This window comes from Lupinus angustifolius, chromosome LG10 (genome assembly GCF_001865875.1).
Source record: "Lupinus angustifolius cultivar Tanjil chromosome LG10, LupAngTanjil_v1.0, whole genome shotgun sequence".
NCBI classification, from domain to species: Eukaryota; Viridiplantae; Streptophyta; class Magnoliopsida; order Fabales; family Fabaceae; genus Lupinus; species Lupinus angustifolius.
The window spans coordinates 15,054,311-15,078,544 of NC_032018.1; the positions used below are offsets into that span (position 1 = coordinate 15,054,311).

General features: G+C 33.1%; 1 protein-coding gene across 1 annotated transcript; it reads left to right on the top strand.

Moving 5' to 3' along the window:
- LOC109358049 lies at positions 617 to 1,051 on the top strand. Its single transcript, XM_019602117.1, has one exon. It carries the CDS (start codon positions 617 to 619, stop codon positions 1,049 to 1,051), a length of 435 nt encoding a protein of 144 aa, XP_019457662.1.

Consider the following 24,234-nt stretch of genomic DNA (forward strand, 5'->3'; position numbering starts at 1 on the left):
AAATTTGCACGTGTCACATTATAGTGAGAGATGAAAGAAAGTATTTATCAAATAAAGGAGCATCTTGGCATTCACTGATTTTTAAAGTTCATATGGCAAAACAAAATGGTCAATAAGTTACTAATTCAAGATTACATTCCTATATTTAAAAATAGGATATGATAGAAGGAAAGTTGATAGCTTGTATATTCAATTTGAGACATAAAGAGAACATACCCTATCAAAAATATAAATTTCATTATCAATGATAATTGAAAATTCATAAATATCATTATAATGACATGAAGTAAATACAAACAATGAAAATACAATTTGAAAAGACAATTTCAGAACTCAAATACTTATATAAAGTTTAGAAATGAAATGCTAGAATGTACTCAAAGAGGAAGAGCAATTTTCTCGGTTTATGGAAATATTCAAGATATTACAAATCAACATTCCATTCTCCCAGGCATTGGAACAAATTCCTACTTATTCCAAGTTCATGAAAGAACTGCTATCATAGAAGAGGAAACATCACGAGAAAGATATTGTCCAACTCAATGCAACCTGCAGCGTGATCCTTCAAACAAATGTCCCTCACAAACTAAAAGATCCAGGAAGCATAACTATTCCGATGACAATTGGGGAAGTTTCAATAGGCAAAGCACTAGTTGATATTGGAGCAAGTGTTAGCCTAATGCCACTTTCAATGATGAGGAGAATAGGGGGGTTGCAACTAAAACCAACCAGAATGTCTCTGCAACTTGCTGACAGATCCATTAAATATCGGGAAGGGGTTGTAGAAGATGTGTTAGTAAAAGTGGATAAGTTCCTGATTCCTGTAGACTTTGTCGTTATTGACCTCTCTGGAGATGTAGAAATCCCACTCATTATGGGATGTCCATTCATGAGAACAGCAAAAATTGGGATATGTATGGAAAATGGCCAACTGATAGTTCGAGTAGAAGATGATGAAATTCAGTTTGACATTTTCAAGGCAATGCATCATCCAAGAGATAAGGGGAAATGTTTCCAGATCGATATTCATGAAGGAATCTGCTCAGAATAACCTCAGCTTGATAACTCTTGTGACATGCAAGAACATAATCTAGAGGATGGAGAAAAAGAACAATTGATCAGAAATTCATCTGATAATCAAATTTCTCCTAAACTAGACCAAGGTGGAGATGAGGGAAAAGAACTAGAATCATAACTGAAGGAGTTACCATCTCATTTAAAGTATGTATTTCTAAAAGGTGACTCCCGCAAACTAGTTATCATCAACAACTTGCTATCCACCTTGGAGGAAAACAAGCTAATACAAGTCTTGAAAAGGCACCAACAAGCAATTGGTTGGACTTTGAAAGATCTAAAAGGAAGCAGTCCTTCTTACTGCATGCACAAAACCATGATGGAGGATAATTTCAAACTAGTAGCTCAACCACAAAGAGGCTCAATCCGACAATGAAAAAACTTGTTCGGAACGAAGTGGTAAAAATGTTAGAAGTCGTGATGATTTACCCCATTTCCGACAGCAAATGGGTAAGTCCTGTACAAGTCGTACCGAAGAAAGGAGGAATTACGGTAATCCGATATGACATTAATGAGCTCATTCCATTTCGAGCTGTTACCGATTGGTGAGTGTGCATAGATTACCGTAAACTCAATACGGCTACTAGAAAAGACCACTTTCCCCTGCCCTTCATAGACCAGATGTTAGAAAGATTATCAGTGCGTGCCTTCTACTATTTCCTAGATGGTTACTCAGGATACAACCAATTTGTTGTAGATCCATAAGATCAAGAAAAGATAGCATCCACTTTTCGTTTTGGTGTCTACACCTACAGAAAGATGCCATTTGGATTGTGCAATGCTCCAAATACTTTTCAAAGTTGCATGCTGGCTATTTTCGCCGATTTGGTGGAAAAATGCATTGTGGTCTTCATGGATGACTTTTCAGTATTTGGAGATTCTTTTGATAGATGCCTGAAGAATCTGGAGATAGTCTTGGAAAGATGTGTTGACAGAAACCTGGTACTAATTAAATATCATTCATTATCACTTGTATTAATTTACTAAATTCATACCATTAAACCGGCGTTGGAATTTATTCCAACAAAGCTGAGATGACGAGCACAAAATAAACCAAGTAAATAAATAAGAATCAGAAACTTGACTAAAAAAAATAATTAGCACAGCATCGCGAAGAAAACTCTTTCAACAATCATCCTCAAATTTAGCTCCACTCATGGTAAACAACTTGATGTTCATGTTCCATCTGGCGTTTCGTAAACTCCCACCACTTCTCAGTCTCCTTCATCAGCATGTAGGTCGCATAGGTGACCTTATGTTCCTCGATGCACATTTATGCCCAAAATAGTCTCGAAGACTTTCAGCTTCCCAAAATGTTGAAAAATTAGGGCAACAAAGAAAATCACAATACAAGACTAAACTCAACTAAGGTTTAGCCTAAAACATCACCGATTAATTTCTAGATTTAATCCGCAACAGTTAATTAATGAATTAAATGCAACCAGAAAAACACGATGTAACAATTTTTCTATAAACAAATCTCAATTACAATTTCTAATACTACTATTTTATAATATTAGGAAATAATTATCCACTCTATTTTATTTTACTGGCAACTACTTTGTTTTCTAATACTAATAACATATTATAATACTTCACCTTTTCCATATAAAATTGTAAAGATGAATATTAAAATAGTAATAATTTGAAGTAAGAAATTTTACTCATTGGAAAATGTATTATACTTTGAAAGCGTGAAAGTTATGTTTTCAGACTCGAAAGGAATATTTTTCATGGTTACTTAGCATGTTCGAGACTTTCAAATTTCGTCGTTCAACCTTGAGTTAAGTTCCAAAACAATAGTTTCATCACAAATAAAATATTTGGTCATTATTAAAAATCAAATTTTGATTTTCAAATAATATTATGTATGTTAAACCATAAGATAGTTATTAACTCTAGTGTAAGCCAATTTGTTTACTATTTCTAACAATATATTATTATTCTTCATCACTTCGATATAAAATTATAGACTTGGAGATTCAAACTATCTTTGGTTTATTTTCCTTTCCCATTTAGAAATTTAATTTTAGGAAATTAAAACAGTAATAGTTTTATATAAGAATATAATTGGAGTCAACTTTACTCATTGGAAATCGCATTATACTTAGAAAGCGTGAAAAATATATTTTGGGACTCCAAAAGCATATTTTGAGACAACAAGATACTTATTATTAAAATTTATTCAGCATGTTTAACCCTTTCAAAATTTCTTATATTGACATTGACTATAAATTCCTAAATATACTTTGAGAAAGATTAAAAAAATTGGTCATTCTATTAACAAAACTGAAATTCATTTTCAAATAGATATCTTGTTATAATACTGCTAAATATTTTAAACTCTACTCTACTACAACCCAATTTTTTTTACTATAACTAATAACGAATTATTATGCTTCACCACTTCGAAATAGAATTATATATATGAATAATCAAAATATCTTTGGTTTTTTTTCTTTTTTTCATTTTGGAATGTAATTTTTGTAAATCAAAGTAGTAAATAATTTACATAAAGAAATGTGTGGTGTCAATTTTCCTAATTGGAAATGGTATTATGCTTTGCAAGCATCAATAGTATGATTTGAGAATTAAACATAATTTATCACAAGTTTATTTAGCATGGCTGACATTTCCAAAATTCCATTAGTTGAAATTAAATTTAAGGTCCAAAAAATAGTTTGAGAGAGATAAAAAAATCAATCTGATTTTCAAAAACTACTATTGATATATTTCCATGAAAATAATATTAACTCTACTATAACCCACTTTGCATACTATTTACCCATAACATTTTGTTATTATTCACCACTTTTATATTTAATAATCTAAAATTGTATTATAATTTGGAAGCGTGAGAAAGAATGATTTTTGAGTTTATTCCTCATGTTATGTTTAGAAGTAAATGTTAATAACCAAAACAAATCTCTTGTGCTACAAGAGTACTCGACGCACTACAACACATTTTGTATTTAGTAGAGATTTTTTATGCGATTAGCAGAGGTTTTTAACCTCCACAGTATAACTAGGGGAGGTTTTTGTATTGGGCTTTATTTTTATTTCGTACAATTTTTTCAAGTTTTGGATTGAAAGAAAATTCAACCTGTTTTTTCCTCCAATGCATGCACTAAAGGAAACGTTTCTGTTTTTTTTTCACAAGAAAGTAAGTGATTAAGAATAAAAAATATTTAAAATTTACATTATTTGTACAAATTCCAATTAATTCATACAAAAGTGAAGAAAAAGACTTTGTACAAGATTATTAATAATATAACATAATAAATAATAAATCCTATTATTTAGCAATTCCCCAGCATCAGAGCCAATTTGTTGAAGAAGTTTTCCTGCTAGTTATTGAGGTAGCAAGTTTCTGATTTATTTATTTAATGACACGTCGATTCTTTGCTCGCGATCTCGGCTTTGTTGTAATAAATTCCGACACCGTATAATGGTTTCAATAATGTTCCTTTAATAAAAAACTTATCGATTATCAGACCAAGTAATCGATTATGTTCATCAGACATGGAGATTTTAGAATAATGATAATCGATTATGTTACATTTTAATCGATTATTTTTAGTTATAGTAGCTACAAGATTCTGATTTTTGATATCGATAATCGATTATGTAAAAGGTTTAATCGATTACTCCTAGTTAATATAAGATTCTGATTTTTCATATCGATAATCGATTATCAACCATGGTAATCGATTATGACCATTAGACAGAGGGTTTAGGAATACAGAAAATCGAATATCTCAAGGGATAGTCGATCCTTCCTAGTTAAAGTTATTCGAGTAATGTTCATCCATGGATCACCACAATATTACTCAACACATAGACATAACTTAAACAATATGACTTAAGAGATCATCAATACTTAATCCTAACAGACAAACAATTGATTCAATACGAGATTTCTTAATACTCAAGACAATTCCAAACTTTTGAGGTAGTTTAGGAGGTCGGGATGTCATATCTTGATACCATTCTGTCACGATGTACTCTCCGTCACCTTAGAGTGTCACGTGAGTGGTTCCCTTCGTGATAAGTGCGAAATGAGTATGCTTCCCAACTTCGGAAGCTTCATAAATAAACACAAGAACAAATTAGTAGGTTTGCGAGTTAAACTTCTTGCACAATAACCCTTAGGTAAAGACATCTTTTAACCTATCATGGACTCAATCACTTTCATCGATCCAGTTCAAGATTACATATTCTTGAATCATCCTTTATCATCGAAAGTCTTGTTTAAGAAAACAATCCATTTTCAAATAAGACTTTACAAAGCTTGTACTTTTAACTTTAACACAAATTAATACTTTCATGAAGACTTTTTAAGTCATATTCACCACTTTAAGGTAAGTAGTTACTTACACAAATTCAATACTTTAAATCAAGATCTCTTAAGTTAAACTTACAACTTTAAAGTAAGCTATCTCAAGTGGATTCAATACTTGTGAACAATAAAACTCCATTGTCATTTCAACACATTTAATTCTAAAGCAACCACAAGTGTTGATAGTGTTGATCTCATTTATAAAAAAATATTTTAAAATCAAGATATTTTATGTTAAACTTAGAACTTTAAAGTAAGCTAACTAAAGTAGATTCAACAAAACTCTATGGTCATCTCTACAAATTTCATTCTAAAGCAATCACAACGGTTGATAGTGTTGATCACATAATCAAAACAAAATATCAAAAGTTAACATTTTAAATCAAGATCTCTTAAGTTAAACTTACCACTTTAAAGTAAACTAACTTAAGTTGATTCAATAAAACTCTATGGTCATCGCAACACATTTCATTCTAAAGCAACCACAAGGGTTGATAGTGTTGATCACATAATCAACAACAACATACTAAAAGATGATAACTAACTAATGGTGTATGTGTGGGAGATTGAGAAAACAAGAAGAGAAATACCTTGAAATCTCTTAGAAGTGCTTAGAATGCAAAGTGAGAAAGTGAGGAAAGAGAGTGTTATCCCTCAAGGCCAAGGGGTTACTTCTATAGAGGGGGAAATCAAATTTGGGGGGAGATCAAAGTGGTTCCCCAAAATCATGGTGGTGAAAGGAGTTGATGAGTGATCAATGCGATTATGTAAGTGATTGTCCTTTTGCTTATTCAACAAGCAAGCTTGACTCGGGAATGGGTGATGTGACTAATGTGATGAAAAGTCATGATTAAAACCATGCCCGAGTATTGTTGGTTAAAACTCGGTCAGTGATTAAAAATCTCCCGATTTAGGGTTATGTTTAGAACGTTGAAACTTGGATTTCGGAGTGAAAAATATCTAGAGATGAGTTATGGACAAACTTGGGGTCTATTTTGACTTGAAATAATATTTCGAAGCCAAGGGAGCAATCAGAATTCCATTCCGAGTTACGGAACTCAAAACAGGGGATAGATATGGAAAATGGAAAAATGATAGTTCGAGTGCAAAATGAAGAAATTTAGTTTGTCATTTTCAAAGCCATGCATCATCCAAGATATAAGGGGAAATGTTTTCATATCGATATTCTTGAATAAATTTTCTCAAAACAGCCATAACCTAATGAACCTTGGTAGATGCAAAAACTCAATTTGGAGGAAGAAGAAAAAGAAACAACAATCAGAAATATTTTGGATGATCTAATTCCTCCGGCCATAAAACCTGAAAAAGATCAAGGTGGAAATGATGGTAAGGAAAACAAATTGGAACTGAAGAAGTTACCACTACATTTGAAATATGCATTCTTAGAAGTCAACACCAACAAACCAGATATTACCAACAATTCACTTTCCACATTGGAAGAACAAAAGCTAATAAAAGTCTTGGAGGAACACCAACATGCAATTGTTTGGAGTCTTCAAGATTTGAAGGGAATCAATTCATATTGCATGCACAAAATTATGATGGAGGATGATTACAAACCAGTGGCTCAACCACAAAGGAGGCTGAATCCGTCAATTAAATAAGTTGTTCGGAAAAAAGTGGTCAAAATGTTAGAAGCTGGAATGATTTACCCCATTTCAGAAAGCAAATGGGTAAGTCCTATACAAGTGGTTCCAAAGAAAGGAGGAATCACGGTAATCATAAATGACAAAATTGAACTCATTCAAACTAGAGTTGTTACTGGTTGGAGGGTGTGCATTGATTACCGCAAACTCATTGCAGCCACCAGAAAGATCACTTGCCCTTGACCTTCATGGATCAGATGCTGGAATGATTATCATGGCAAGCCTTCTACTATTTCTTAGACCAATATTTGGGATACAACCAAGTTATTGTGGATCCGCAAGATCAAGAAAAGATAGCATTTACATGTCCTTTTGGTGTCTATGCTTACAAAACGATGTCATTCGGATTATGTAATGCACCAACAACTTTTTAAAGATGCATGCTAGCAATATTCACAGACTTAGTTGAGAAATGCATCGAGATCTTCATGGATGACTTCTCGGTATTTGGAAATTCTTTTGATTCATGCCTGAAGAATCTAGAAATAGTGTTAAAAAGATGTGTGGAGACCAACCTGGTGTTGAACTGGGAAAAATGCCACTACATGGTCACTGAAGGGATTGTTTTGGGGCACAAGATTTCAGAAAAAGGATTTGAAGTTGATAAGGCAAAAGTTGAGGTGATAGAGAAGCTTCCACCTCCAACAAATGTTAAAGGCATCAGAAGCTTTCTAAGACATGGAGTGTTCTATCACCGCTTCATCAATGACTTTTCCAAAACAGCTAAGCCTCTTTAAAATCTTCTCCTTAAAGATTATGCTTTTAATTTCGACAAATCTTGTTTCGAAGCATTGGAAGCTTTGAAAAAATGCTTGGTAACTGCTTCTGTCATAATTGCACCTAACTGGAATTTACCTTTTAAACTCATGTGTGATGCTAGTGATTATGCAGTTGGTGCAGTCCTAGGACAGAGGAGGGATAAGGTGTTCCACACAATACATTATGCTAACAACGTTTTAAACGAAGCACAAGGTAACTATGCAACAATTGAAAAAGAATTGTTATTTATTGTATTCGCATTTAAAAAATGTAGAAGTTATTTCATTGGGGCCAAAAGTATCATTTTTACTGATCATGCTGCAATGAAATACCTTTTAAAGAAACATGACTCCAAACTAAGGTTAATACGATGGGTGCTACTTTTGCAGGAATTTGACTTAGAAATCCATGACAAAAGTGGAAAAGACAATATCGTAGCAGGTCACTTTCACGATTGATGAATGAAGAAGTCACAAAGGGAGAAAGAGAAATAGTTGAATTCTTCACAGATGAAAAGCTATTTCTAATTCAAGGCAAACTAGGGTTTGCTGATATAGCCAACTATAGAGCCTCAAGAATCATTCCTGAACACTTCAAATTTTAGCAAAGGCAAAATTTTCTCTTAGAAATTGATCATTATGTCTGGGATGAGCCATATTTGTTCAAATAAGGAACCGATAGCAGAATATGAAGATGTGTTGATTCGAAAGAGGCTCAGAAAATCTTGTGGCATTGCCATAATTCAGCCTGTGAAGGAAACTACAATGGAGAAAGAACTACTGTGGAAGTCCTCCGATCTGGTTTTTTCTGGCCCTCTATTTTTAAAGTTTCCAAAATGTTTTTTCCAAAAATGTGATGCATGCCAAATATCTGGCGGAATTGGGAAAATAAATGAAATGCCCTTGCAAAATATTTTAGAAATAGAAATTTTTGAATGTTGGGGCATTGATTTCATTAGTCCTTTCCCATCACCATTTTCAAATGAATATACCTTGGTGGTTGTTGACTATGTTTCTAAATGGGTAGAAGCATTGGCAACACCAAAAGCGGATGGAAAATAGTTATAAAATTTTTGAACAAGAATATTTTTACCCACTTTGGAACACCAAGATTTCTCATTAGTGATGGAGGATCTCATTTTCTAAATTCCTAATCACGCAAGGTTTTAGAATCATATAATGTTAGAGATAAGATAGCATCACCTTATCCAACAAAGAATTGAAAAGAATCATAGAAAAGGTAGTCTCATCCTCAAGTAAAGACTGGTCACAAAAGTTGGATGATCCTCTTTGGGCATATAGAACTGCATTTAAATCACCAATAGGCCAAACTTCATACCAACTAGTTTATGGAAAAGCTTGTCATTTACCAGTTGAATTGGAGCATAAAGCCTATTGGGCACTTAAATTCTTAAACTTTGATTCAAATGATGTAGGAACAAAAAGAAAGAATCAATTACATCAACTAGAGGAAATGAGGTTCAAAGCTTATGAATCTTCATGACTGTATAAAGAAAGGGCTAAAAATTACTATGACTCCGAAATTCGAAGAAAAGACTTTTACAAAGGTCAAAAGGTACTTTTGTTCAATTCAAGATTGAAACTTCTTCTGGGAAAATTTAAAACCATATGGTCAGGGCCATTTGTGATAAAATATGTTAAAGAATATGGAGAAGTTGAATTGGAATATCCAAAGTCTCAAACGACTTGGACAGTGAATCGACAGAGGTTAAAACCATACCTGGATGATGAACCAGGCTCCATCATTGGAATTGCATCATAATAACCTCTACAAATGAAAGAATAGGCGTCAAGCTATTGACGTTAAAGGAGCACTTACTAGGAGGCGACGTAGTGGTTGGTTAGTTATTTACTTCCTTGTTTTTAATTTTAGTTTAAATTATGTTGTGTGATTTAAATTGTTTGCAAATTTCTTTTTTATAGTTTAGTTTTATTTTTAATAAATTTCCATATTCATCAAATATCTGCTTTCAAAAACAATATTTTTGTTGGCTTAAGGACAAGCCATCATTTAAAGAGGGGGAACATGGTTGATGAATATGTGAAAATTATAATTTTTTGTAGAATGTACATTTATTTAGAAAGAATTTGTTTGTCCATAAAAACTGAAAACAAATTTCAAAACCAGATTGAATTTGGCTAACCAAAATAAATTAACAAAGATTGCATGATTTAAGCCTAAAACCTAAAACCTAAAATGAGCAAAATGAGATAATGTCATAAGAAGAAAATTGAAGAAAATGAGATATAAGCCTAAAACCTTTTTTGTCAAAAATCACATAATGTCATAAGAAGAAAATTTTGTGCAAATGGAATTTTAAATTTGTGTAACATGATTGTTGCAAAAAAAATCAAAACGAAGTTGTAAATCCAAACCAAGAGAGAGGGAGCCAAACTCATGTCAATAAGAGTGAAATCGACATCTTTTTTGTCTAATTAAACTTGTTTTAGTCTTTAGTTCTCTTAATTGCATAAGATTGATAAGAAAGGATCAAAGCATGTTTATTCTGTAGTTGAACAAAATATGGCCAAAAAGTCTAACAAAAAATAGGATCATCCTTTGATAAGCCCCTTTGAGCCAAACAAAGTGAATTATTATTTTTCAAACAAACCCATGAACAAAATTTAGAACAAAAAGTTCTAATTAAGAGAGCATAAACTTTTAAAGTGATTAAAAATAATAAGTTGGTGGGAAATTGGTAGGCTTGGCTTTACAAAAAACAATAAAAGTTGTCAAAAATAAAAAATAAAAACAGAACGAGATTGAAAAATACAATGATAAAGCTTAAAAAGAGCCAAGGTTCAAAAGCTAAAAGGTTAGGAAAGCAAAAATGAAGGGCTTCATTGAGAAAAAACATTTTGAAATTTTTTGCTCTCTTGAAATAAAATTTGCTTATCCAAGAAAAACCATGAATTTTTCAAGCCTAACCTCATTACAACCGAAAACAAGTCCCTAGTGATCCTTGATTGAAAATGCAATTTAAGAGACTAGGTAGGACAAAGAACAAGTTCAAATTACTACTTTCAAATGGTTGAAAATTGAGTGAAATACTTACATCCCTTGAAAAGTTATATCTTTGAACTTGTGTGAACAACAAACACTTTTTGATTGAAAACTATTTGCTTTGATTTTGTTACACATGTTTTGATGAACATAAGCATAGAATTGATGTTTGAAGCATTATGTGTAAAATTCACAAATCTTGAAAAATCTCATTGGCAATTTTTGAGCACGCTTAAGCAAAATTTCAAATCATGTCAATCTAATCTTGAAAATTAGCCAAAGCCAATTCGGACAAGCTTTACCATTTGTTTAAGGACAAACAAAGTCTTAAGTTGGGGGAATTTGATAAGTGCCAAAAATACCAAATTTTCATAAACTTTTCATGGCACTTATCCTATGCAAATCATGCAAAACCAACTTAATTCAACACTTTTTAGGTAAATTGTCATACTCTGATTATATATTTTGTCCACCTCTTTTCCAAATCTTTTTGGGAAGTTTTATGGGAAAAATAAACATAAGAAAAAGAATCAAGAAAAATAGCCAGGCAAGGAGGTGTCCACATTAGCCACGTTTGATGCACACATGGCAAGCTAAGTGCTTGGCCACAAGCATGGACCAAAAATATGAAGTTGCTCACTTAGCAGCTTGGCATGGACAATCAACACTGCCCAACTGAACTGGCACCAACTTGCCTCGATCAAGCACAAGTTTTACACGGTCAGACTCAAGTCTGGCACAAGCCAACCTATTGAAGTAGGCAGCTCAGCGTGCACCTAAGGATCACCCAACTGGAACGACACACCTGGCCAAAGTAGGGAAAGCTGCTCATACATGCAGCTCAGCGTGGCCACCTAAGCAGCCAGGTGGGTTGGACCCAGCAAAAGGGTCAACTTGACTTAGCCACCAAGCAACTATGACATCATACATGATCTCACTTGACAAGGCTTCTAAGCACTTTTCAGAATAGCCCACAATAGTCTGGTCAAGTAGCTCACAACTAGCTTTGATGAATCGACCCAAGCAGCTGACTTAGCTGCTTTGTCATGGATCAAACCCATGCTGAAGGGTGTGGTGTGCCCAACGTGGACAAAGAGAGTGCTATGTGGTTACATGTTGCCTATAAATAGAGGCCCTCTTCAACATCAAAAACACATTATTCTTCCACAATTCTAAACAGTTTCAATACTCCATTCTTCACTTCTTCTCTCTAGACATTTCTGGTCATGGTTCTAGGCTTGTTTCTAGGTAAAGTTTTGTAATTTTTTTATTAGAATTCAAGAGGATAAAGGAGATGGCAAATGTGAAGCAAAAAAATAATTTTGTAATCTCAATTGGATCCAAAAGCATCTCATCCTTGGGTAGAGGGCTCATACTCCTACATATTGATTTGGATTATGGTGTAATGTTAATATGAAAAAAGTGCCATACGATCAATGGATTGTTACTGGACAATAAAAGAGTGATGAATAATAAACTAACCGCTAACACTTATTTTCTGTCATTTACTTTCCGCAACTCACATTTATTTTCTATCCTGTACTTTCCACAACTAACATTTACTTTTTATCATTTACATTTCCACAACTAACATTTATTTATTGCTTTATTGTTTTATTATTTATACAAACCCTTCCAAAGAAGTAGTACGGTTAGCCGCTAACTTTATTCTTTTGTTCATTTTATTCTTTGACACCAACCTATTTGTTTTACTATAACTAGTAACAAATTATTATTCTTCACCATTTCGAAAATATGATTTGAGAGCAAAAATTAATTGCTCTCAAGTTTATTTAGCATGTATGACACTTTGAAAATTCCATTAGTTGAAATTAACTTTAAGGTCCTAAAAATAGATTCAGAGAGATAAAAAAATAAATTCGATTTTCAAAAACTACTATTTATATATTTCCATGAAAATAATATTAACTCTACTCTACTATAACACACTTTGTATACTATTTACCCATAACATTTTTTTATTCTTCACTACTTTCATTTCTAATAATAAAAAATGGTATGATAATTTAGAAGTGTGAGATTATTCAGTATGCTATGTTCATAATGATTTTATTCTTCACTACGTTTATCTTCACTACTTTCACTTTCAAAAGAATGAATTTTGAGTTTATTCGGCATGTTATGTTCAGAATGTTTTTGATAAATAATAAAAACTGGCCATTCTTAAAAAATAACAATTTGATTTTGAAATGCTAATATGTATACAAAACCATGAAATAGTTATTTACTAAACTATAATCAATTTTTTTACTATTATCAACAACATATTGTTATCTCTAGTTTATTTACATTTTTTGTTTTGGGAATCAAAATAGTATTAGTTTCAAGTAAAAAATATAATTGGAGTAAAAATTAATCATTGACAATGATTTTATACTTAGCATGCATCAAAAGTATACTTAGATACTCCAAAAGAATATTTTACAAGTTTATTCTGAATATTTGACACTTGAAATTGTCTTAAGTTAAAAAAATACTTTGATAAGGAATAAAATTTTTGGAAATTCTTAAAAAAAATAAATTAAAATAATAGTATTAAAATAATATAATGAATTTTTTAACACTATTGTAAGCAATTTTGTTTTCTATTACAAACAACATATTACTTGATAAGTGCAAAAAATATACACTTTTCACCATCATTTTATGGCCCTTATCCTATGCAAATTGTAGAAAACCAACTGAAATTAACACTTTTTAGGTGAATTTTGCATCATTGAATAAATTAGTTCTTTATTAATTCTTGTCCAAGTTTTCTTTGAGTTTTGTAGGAAATTGAATATTAAAGAATAAATTCAAAGATGGACAAGAATTCAAACCAAAGTTCAAGACAAAAAAGCTCAAAATGAATTGCTAAAAGTAATCAAGTTAAAGCATGGCATGCTATGTGCTTAATTTGGTTACTTAGCCTTGAAGAAAGGTAGCTTACTTCTTCTTGTAGAAACCTAAGTTAAGGTAGGCCAAGCAACTTACAAAAATCAAATGATTACCTTAACTTAAAGAAAACAGCCCGAAAGTGCCAAGTCACCAACAAAAATCAAGTAACAAACCAAAGAAAAAAAGCTTGCTTCACAATGAAGAAATCAAGCACAAAGCTATCCAGCCAAGCCAAGCACCAGGCCAGGTCAGCCAAGCACCAGGCTAGGTCAGGCCAAACTAGTCAAACACCAAGCACCAGGTTAGGTCAGCCAAGCACCAGGCTAGGTCAGCCAAGCACCTAGCACCAGGCCAGACCAGTCAAGCACCAAGCACCAGGCCAGGTCAGCCAAGCACCAAGCACCAAGCACCAGGCCTAGTCAGGCAGGCTGCTCAAGCAAGCAGCTGAGCGTGGGACCAGGTTAGCTGAGCTACTCAAGCAAGTAGCTGAGCGTGAGCTACACATGTGGCACCGCTAAGCTACCTGCTTGAGCAGCTTTGACCGTGTTGACTGAGACGTGGCTTGGTGCTTGCTGACCTGGTCAGGTGTCTGGTTCACCGTTGAACACACATGTGGCACCGCTGAGCTGCCTAATTGAGCAGCTTGGGCGTGTGTCAGGCTTGTGTCTGACCGTGCCAAGCTTGTGTTCTGACCGTGTCAGGCTTTGCCTGGTGCTAGGCAGAGCGGTCAAGCAGGTCCGCTAAGCTGTCTGCTTGAGCAACTTGGTCTGTGCCAGGTTGGTTTGATTGAGCCAGGATGGGTTCGACTGTGCCAGGCTGGTGTCGAGGTCAGCTCAGCGTAGCTCGGTCAGCTCAGCGTAGCTTGCTTTAGCACCTTGAGTTTGACTTCTTTTTCTTCTTGGACCATGAGTCTTTATTCTCTTTTCTTTTTCTTTCTAAATCCTACAAAACATATTAAAAAGAAATACAAACACAATTATACAAGATGGTGGTATTTTATCGAAAAAAGTATTGTTTTAAGTTGGTTTTTCTCAATTATGCTTAAGATAAGTGCCATAAAATCGTATGAAATTTAGGTATGTTTGACACTTATCACGGGTCCACTTGCAATATACATCCAAGCCTCCCCTTCTGATCTCGGGATATTTTCTACACTAATATTGAAACGAATTTATTTTTACATGCACACTTCCGATATACAAACTTAGATGCTCCCTTCTTGAATACAAGAACCCAATTTCTCGGTTTTACTCACCTAATCGCCTAAGAAAACCATTCTTATGATCTAGCCCCAGCCAAGGAACGTTCTAAACTCAAGACCTCTAAGTCTTGGTGAAGACTCATTAAGTCTCTTTGGTGGTACGACTCCCAGAGACGTTTTCCCTTATTACAACACTAAAAACAGTACAAAAAACAGAGTATTATGAAGCACAATGTAGCTCAAAATATCACAATTAAATCTCAGCTAAAAAACATTATACAAGACTCACAAGTAAGCATGAATATGTATGAGTTAATTGATGTGCGAAAACAGAGAATTTCTATCCTAGAATTCTTCTAAAGAAATGCAAGACCAAGATAGCAAATGTTAACACATTAATCACATGCAATTAGATCACAATTAAACCCTAAACATGATATTATCTCTCACTATCTCACTATGCATTTCTCTTTGCCTAAAATGACGCAAATGAGCTCGAAAACTATGCAACTTAGCAATTCTAAAATGAATGATATGATGTGTAGTGTAAGACCTAAAAACACGGTTTATATAGAAAAGCTTTTTGAGACCCAATTAATCGATTAAGTGCCCTTTTAATCGATTAACGGGCTATTGAGAATAACTGAATTCAGTTTTTCAATTATTTGTTAAAACAAATTTCAAGTTAATCGATTAACTCATTACTTAATTGATTAACTAGCATATTTTTCAGTTAAATGATAAAATGATACACCACTTATATGTTATGCTTATCACCTATACATGTTATACCAATATATTATGCATATGATGCACAAATAACGTATATGATTAATGCATGAACATATAATAATCTAGATGGCATGTCTCATGTAAATGATTTGATTAGTTTTTAGACTTGTGAGAATTGCACCTAGGTTTACCTAACCTAGACTCAGTATCTAAGACACATATCTATGACTCTAAAAATGACTCTTGTAAGACTAAGTCTAGATATGATATCCTTGAGTCCATGGCATGTTGATTTGTTAAGTCATTTTCAAGCTTTCAATGAATCCTTGTCTTCATCAAAACATAGGCAATTTAATAGTGCAACACTTTGACACTTGCACTTTCGATACATATCTAGAAAAGTTCTGTCGAAGGAAAGACTTGGTATTTAAGTGTGTCTTTACGACCCACCTCTCTTTCTTGGGAACTAACCTGGTGTATATCCATAGATTATGACATAATTCCGTTATAAGTTTTGTTAAAACTTTACTTTAGAAAGTGTCATTGTATCGTAAGACTTTCAATGATAAATGATGATTCAAGAAATACCTAACCTTGAATCGGATGGATGAAAGCAATTAGGTTAATTTTAGAACGGAAGTTTTATTTTCGCGTAAAATGTTATTTCGTAAGAATAATAATTATCAAAGTGACCTAACTAGCGTTATTTTGATTTTGGCATGATAAAGAGTTTGAGAAGAGACCCAACGAATTAAGCTCACCTGGAATCGAGGAAACAATATGCACGACACACTCAGGTGAGGGAGAAAACATCATGACACAATGGTGTCCGAATATGCTTTAGGACCTCCAAACTCCCTCACAACTTTGGAGTTGTCTTGGGTATTAAGAAAGCATGTACTTAATCAATTGTTTGTTTTGTTTGGATTAAGTACGACAATATTTCTTATGCCGAATTATGTTAGGTTATGTTTATGTATGAAGATGTCATGATTACTCCTATTTAATATTGCTCGAATAACTATTCTAGGAATTATATGTATGAGATAATTGTTAAATTCAAGGCTTAAAAACATGTGTTATAAATGAGAAAACTTTTCATTGAAAAAAGAAATTTAACTAAGTTTCAGGCTTTTCTCGCTTGGGCGAGACAGCTCTCGCCTGAGTTGAAATATGCACAAAGCAAACTGGTTGTTTTCTTGCTTAAGTGAGACAGCTCCCGCTTGAGCCATAGGTGCCATATAAAAATGGTGATTCCCTCGCTTGAGCGAGAGGGCTTAATACAGAGAAGACTTCTTAAGTCGTCTGAATGATAAGTCTCACATGTGCAAGAGTCTAATGGCATGTTTGCCATCAAGAATTCATTCACTTCCAATCCTATTCAATAAAACATAAAACACCTTTATTGAAGTATTATATGCCGATGCAGCAAGATCATCTAACTTTCCAGGGTAATTCAGCGATGGTTCATAATGGTGCTAAGAAGTATTATATGCCCATGCAGCAAGATCGTCTAACCGTAAGAGGCTTGGCTTGAGAGTCGTCCAAGGTGATTCAATGATGGTTCGTAGTGGTGTTGAGGTTTAAATGTTAAGATCGGGTCCCACTAGAAGCATTCCCGATGGGAGATGTCTTAGGATATGCAGATTGTTATAAAAGATGGATTAAAAGATTTAATTTGCTAACTTTTCTTAGTGTGCCTATTCATTGTGAATATTGAAGTAGTGGAGAGGAAATTTACGGGAGACGAATGAGCCCTGAGATGTTGAGAGGGACGGTGATGGCGGTGATTCGTCAGCAAAGTCTTGAGGGAGAGTCTAGGTGAGACGAGTCCCATGTATTCCAGGACGAGGTATTCTATTGGATTGGACAGTGCTCACAGCGCAAACTAGACGATCTCTGATAACCCCTCTTTGCAATCAGGATCGATGAGAGGGATGCCTAGAAAGTGTTTGATATGATACCGTCCTGAAATGGACAGTTCTGTTGGAGCAGATCGATCATATATATATATATATCCTTGCGAGGAATAAGTTTTGGTGCGATCAAATCGGGTTGTTATGGGACCTGTACTCTCGGTTATTTCCGAATAGTTATTGGGAGGATAATGGTGTAAGGATGATGGATATGTGCATAGCATGGATACACGGTATTTATCAATATTGATTCTAAAATCATAAGTTTTATACTTCATTAATCATGAATACATGCGTGTATGATCATATGATATATTTGTACTTGTTCTTTGTCATGGGTGATATTTTGTGTAATTCCACGACGTCAATGATAAGTTTTTCATTAGATGTATTACTCCCTCTCTTTCTTTCTGGTGTACTCATATACATCCATGTTTAGATGGACAGATCGTTGATGATCAGGGGTTACCACTTTACCATGTCCCAGGATGGGGCATGGAGCATTGAAGGAAACAGATACACCTACACTAGTCCCTACGACCTGGAATTGGATCTCGTATATGATGGCTCTTTGTTGCATCTCCCGATATTTTATGCAGTTTGGGAAGCATTGTTCACCCTACCAGAGCGAAGGTTTGTACCTGCCGGTCCATCCGCACCAGCTGAGGTAGGAGGCAGATTGGAGGTTATTAGGACCTGACCCCAAGCGAGATTCTCATCTACTAACTCAACGCCAAGAGGGATGGAAGGAGCAGGCATGGCTACTTCATCGGAGCCTAGGGGGTACACCCTGGACCCTTCGATGGATTGGGCAGCAGATGAGGTGGTGGAGGACGAGGACGATGACTGTATAGAGTTAATTTGCATAGAGGATTCGGTGGAGGTTATAGATATCTCTTCAGACTCGGAGATCGAGGAAGACCCAAGTGAGGCTTTTAGTGCACCCTTTCCTTTCTTTCTTTTGATAGGGATCCTGTGTAGGGTACTTTTGTAATGCCAACGCCCCCGATATTATTTTATTTTTATTTGTTGTTATAGTCTTTGTTAGAGCCGAAGAATAGACTTTGCCTTGTATTTTGTAAACCATGATGTACGTATTACAAATTCAAGAATTGATTAATGAAAAATATTCAGAAAAGAATTGTGTTTCATTCAATTACATTTTAAGTATTAAGAAATTATTTCCGCAAAGGTTTGAAAATGTGACGTCTTGAAAGAGAATAGATAAAATGGAACAAAATGGTTTGTAAGTTATATGTTACATAAAAAAAATTACCCATTTTTCTAAGAGATTAAATATAGTAACTATGAAATGATTTTCGGGGCGTTGTAAACAACATATTAGTATTCTTCTTCAGTTTGATATGGAATTATAGAGGTGCGAATTTAAATTATCCTTGTTTTGTTTTACTTTTCATTAGCAAACTTAATTTTTTGCGAATCATAATATTAACAGATTTAAATAAAAAATATAATTGGAGTCAATTTTCATTAATGGAAATGGTATTATTCTTAACAACCATCAAAATTAAATTATGAGACTCCGAAATAATTTCCTTTAAAGTTTATTCAGCATGTCCAACACTTACAAAATTCCACATGCTGAATTGACTATAATGTCCTAAAAATACTTTGAGAAAGATTAAAAATATTGATTACTTGAATAAAAATTTTAAATTCATTTACATATAAATATATTTTATGATATTGTCAAATAGTATAAACTACTACAACCCAATTTGTTTTCTATTACTTTTAATCAACTATTATTATTCAGCGTTTGAAAATAAAATTAAAGATGTAAACATTCAAGTTATCTTTGGATTATATTCTTTTTCCATTTTGAATTTTATTTTTTTAATCCAAATATTACAAAATTTAAATAAAAATTATATGATTGGAAATGGTATTTTACTTAGAAAACATCAAAAATATGTTTTAATAACCAAGAAAAATTAATATCAAGTTTAATAAAGCATGCCTAACACTTTCAAAGTTCTATCGGTTGAATTGACTTTAAGGTCCCAAAAATAGTTTGAGAGAGATAAAAAACTTGTTCTTTTAAAAAAAAGCTCGATTCCATTTTCATATACTACTATTTATATATTTCCATCAAAATAATTATTAACTCTACTCTATTGGAACTCACTTTATTCATCACTTCGATATAATTATCAAATATGATATTGTAGTTTGGAAGTGATAGAAGTTTTGACTTCCAAAAGAATGTTTTTCGAGTATATTTAGCAAGTTTTACACTTTCAAAATTTCGTTGGTCGAAATTGATTCAAGTTTAGAAAAATAGTTTGAAAAAGAATAAAAAATTGGCCATTCTTAAAAATAAAATTTTTATTTAGAGATACTAATTTTTATAAATACCATGAAATAATTATTAACTCTACGATAATCCAATTTGTTTACAATTACCAATAATGTATTATGATCTATAGTTTATTTTCCTTTTTAGTTTGAAAATTTAAGTTTTGGGACTCAAAATAGTAATAGTTTGAACTAAAAAAATATAATTGGAGTCAAATTTACTCATTGACAATGAAATTAAACTTAGCAAGCGTAAAAAAATTATTTTGACACTCCAAAGGAATATTTTTCACGGTTATTCAGCATGTTTGACACTATTAAAATTTGTCATTCAAATTTGAGTTAAGTTCCAACAAAATTTGTTTGATAAAAAATAAAATTGTTTTGCCATTTTTGAAAAAATCAAAATTTATTGTCAAATACTATTATTTATATAATACCATGAAATAATTATTAACTCGAGTTTATTCTGCATGTTGTACTTAGAAAGCATCACAAATACTGTATTTTATATTACTAGCACTTACTTCATTGACTAATACTAAAAAGATATTATTGTTTTTAACCTTCTCAATATAAAATTATGAAATTGAAGATTAAAACCAACTTTGGTAATTTTTCATTTTTCATTAGGAAACTTAACTTTCTTGAACCAAAATTATAAGAAATTTAAAAATACAATTGATATCAATTTTAATCATTGATGAGTGTCAAAAATATCTATTTTTCATACACTTTTTATGACACTTATCCCATGCAAACTTTAGAAAAAAAACTTAATTCAATACTTTTTAGTTAAATTTTCATCGTTGATATATATGTTGTACACATATTTTCTATTTCTCTATGTAAGTTTTAGGAGAAATAAAAGAGAAGAAAATAATGAAGAGAAAATACAAGCAAAAAGGTGTCCAAGTAGGCCAAAATGATGCACACATGGAATGCTTAGGCTTGGCATAGCAAGCTTTCTGCCTAGCCTTAAACATGTCTCAACAAAAGTTGTGTGCACCCAACAAGTGGACCAAGTTGGCTTAACAACTAGCCGACATTGGCTTTTTAGAAGCAACTCACCATATCTGATCCAAGTAGCTCACAATAGCTTGGGTGAGTTAGCCCCAAGTAGCCCACTAAACAACTTGGTCAAATGACTCCTTAACAAGCTAGTCTCTAATGGACACTTTTGGCATACATAATCGGTTTCCCTTAAACAAGTATCCATCGTGCCTACAGAATCCATTAGTATAAACATTTTCACATTTATTATACATTTCATCAAAGTCATCATCAACAATATACAAATCTTTAATTGATTCAAAACCAAATAGTTTGGTCTCAAGAGTAGAAAGCAAAGTATGCCTTCTTGATAGAGCATCAGCCACAATATTGGCTTTTCCCTTCTTATTTTTAATGACATAAGGGAATTTCTCTCGAAATTCGACCCACTTAAAATGTCTTTTATTAAGCTTACCTTGCCCTTTTAGGTAATCATTGTCACTATGTATCACAAACTCTTTGGGCTGGAGGTAATGCTGCCAAGTCTGTAGTGCCCTTACCAAGGAAAACAATTCCTTATCATAGGTTCAATAATTCAACATTAGGCCACCTAGTTTCTCACTGAAGTAAGCCATTGGGTGTCCTTCCTACATTAATAAAATTCCAATTTGCACGTCAGATGCATCACAACCAAGCCATGGAAGCTTCTCACATCAATTATAGTTTTGGGGGTGGGCCAATCTTGGATGACCTTAATCTTTTCCTTAACAACATGGACCCCTTGGGCATTAATTAAAATGCCTAAGAATATGACATGGTCCACACAGAAAGAGCACTTTTCAACATTAGCATACAATTTTTCCTTTCTTAACACAAATAAAACACTTTTAAGATGTTCATAGTGTTTAGTTATATTCTTATCGTATATTAATATGTCATCCGAGTAAACCGCAACAAACTTTCCCAAAAACTATTTTAAAACATGGTTCATTAACCTCGTAAATGTCTTGGGTGCATTAGTTAACCCAAAGGGCATAACTAACCACTCATACAACCCAAAATTGGTTTTAAAAGCAATTTTTCACTCATCACCCTCCCTTATGCAAATATGATGATACCCCCTTTTTAAATCAATTTTACTAAATATATATAGGCACCATACAGTTCATCAAGCAAATCATCTAGTCTAGGAATAGGATGACCATACGTTATCGTGCTATTGTTGATTGCCCTGTAGTCAGTACACACTCTCCTGGAGCCATCCTTTTTGGGCACAAGGATGACAAGAACAACAGAAGGACTCATGATTTGCTGAACCCGTCCCTTTTGTGCCAACTCCTCCACTTGTTTCTAGATCTCTTGAGTGTCATGAGGGTTGCTCGGATAGCCAGGCGAATTGGGAAAAGATGCTCTAGGAATGAGATAAATATGATGCTCAATTCCCCTTAAAGGTGGGAGGCTACATGGGACATCTTAAGGAAACACGTCCTCAAATTCCTACAGAAAACTTTTAATTGATTCAGGCAAAGTATCAGGGTTAGTACTTAAATAGTAATGTTGACCAATGAGTAGGTAAAGCGGTTGCCTATTGTTGAAAGAGTTTTTCTACTGGCTTTATTTTGAGGCAATAAGTTTCTAATTGTTTTATTTAATGGCATGCTGATTCTTTGCACGCCATTTCGGCTTTGTTGAAATAAATTCCAATGCCGATATAATGGTTTCAAGAATGTTCCTGTTATAAAAAAACTTAGCTTTATTGAATTATCAATAATTTCATACCATCGGGGCTTTGTTGGAATAAATTCCAACGCCGGTTTAATGGTAAGAATTTAGCAAATTAATACAAGTGATAATGAGTGATATTTAATTAGTTAGTGACTTTATTTATTTACTCCTTTATTGGATTCCTTTTAACTATACCATAAAGGTCGGTCTCATTTTATTAAATTAACCCTACCCTTTCTTAGGAAAGGTTGGTATCAAAGAGTAATATAATGACAAAGAATAAAGTGAGAAATTAACCGTACCACTTCTTTTGAAGGGTTGGTATAAAGAATAAATAAAGCAATAATAGTTAGTTGCAGAACTTAAATGACAGAAAATAAATGTTAGTTGCGGAAATGTAAATGACTGAAAGTAAATGTTAGTAGTTAGATCACTCATTATAACTGTGTATTTTTCCTTTTAACAAAGATACAACTTATGAATTAAATTGCTCTTTCATCCAAGATTTCTTTCTTTGTGAACAAATAAAATTTATAAGTTAACACTTTACTATTTTACATTTGCATCTCTTTCAAGATTCAATTGTGGTATAGTATAGGGATATGTCAAACCACAAGGAATTGCATAATAGAATATTATTATAAACATGTTATATTACTAATAATGTTTAAACATATTTTTGGCTGATTTTGTTTAAGAAATATTGACAAGTAAACATAAACATATAAAAAACTATTATGCACAAATTCATGAGGAGGAAATTGGTTTGGAAATATGGGTTTGTTTCTACACTTAATTGATTTTTGAAACCATTATAATTTATGTGTTATACTTTTGGTTAATTTCATAGATCATTTCTAAAACCATCATCTAGTGTCCTAGAATGATAAGATGATTTTCAAACCTTATGAAATACACTAAATAATTGTTAAGTGCCACTCGTCAGAGCAGGTTATCACACCCTACTTCAGGCTCCATTAACTTTATCTATGCTTGAACATAATTTTCTTAAAATAGATGCTTGATATGGGAAGTGAACTAAGATGTAGGTTATACTTTTTAGTTCACTTGTCAACACTTTAAGAAGAAGCATTTTTGGATCTTTAAATTAAGTTTTAGATGATCAAGCTAAAACCACATTAATAACTTCATAAAGAATCAAAACTTAACCAAAAAGTAATCACTTGAATGCATTGATTTCAAAAGATAATAAATTAAAGAGAAGAAATTACATCATAATCCAAGTCAATTTGTAGGAGCAGGAGCCATCTATCCATGGATGAGATGCTTTTGGTCCCAAATGAGATTACAAAATTATGGTTTTGCATCTCATTTGCCATCTCCTTTCTCCTCTTGAATTTAGGAATAAAAACTACAAACTGCACTTACCTAAACTACTTTGGAGTGGAAATTCTCCAATAAAATTACAAGTAGAAGAAGAGAAGAATTCGGTTGAAGTGTGTGAACGTATGAGTGAATTTTAGAATGGAAAATGGAACGTGAATGAATGAATTTTCCATTAAGGTGCCCTCCTATTTATAGGAGTGTCTGCCAACCACCAAGATGAACTCTTGCACCGCTAAGCTG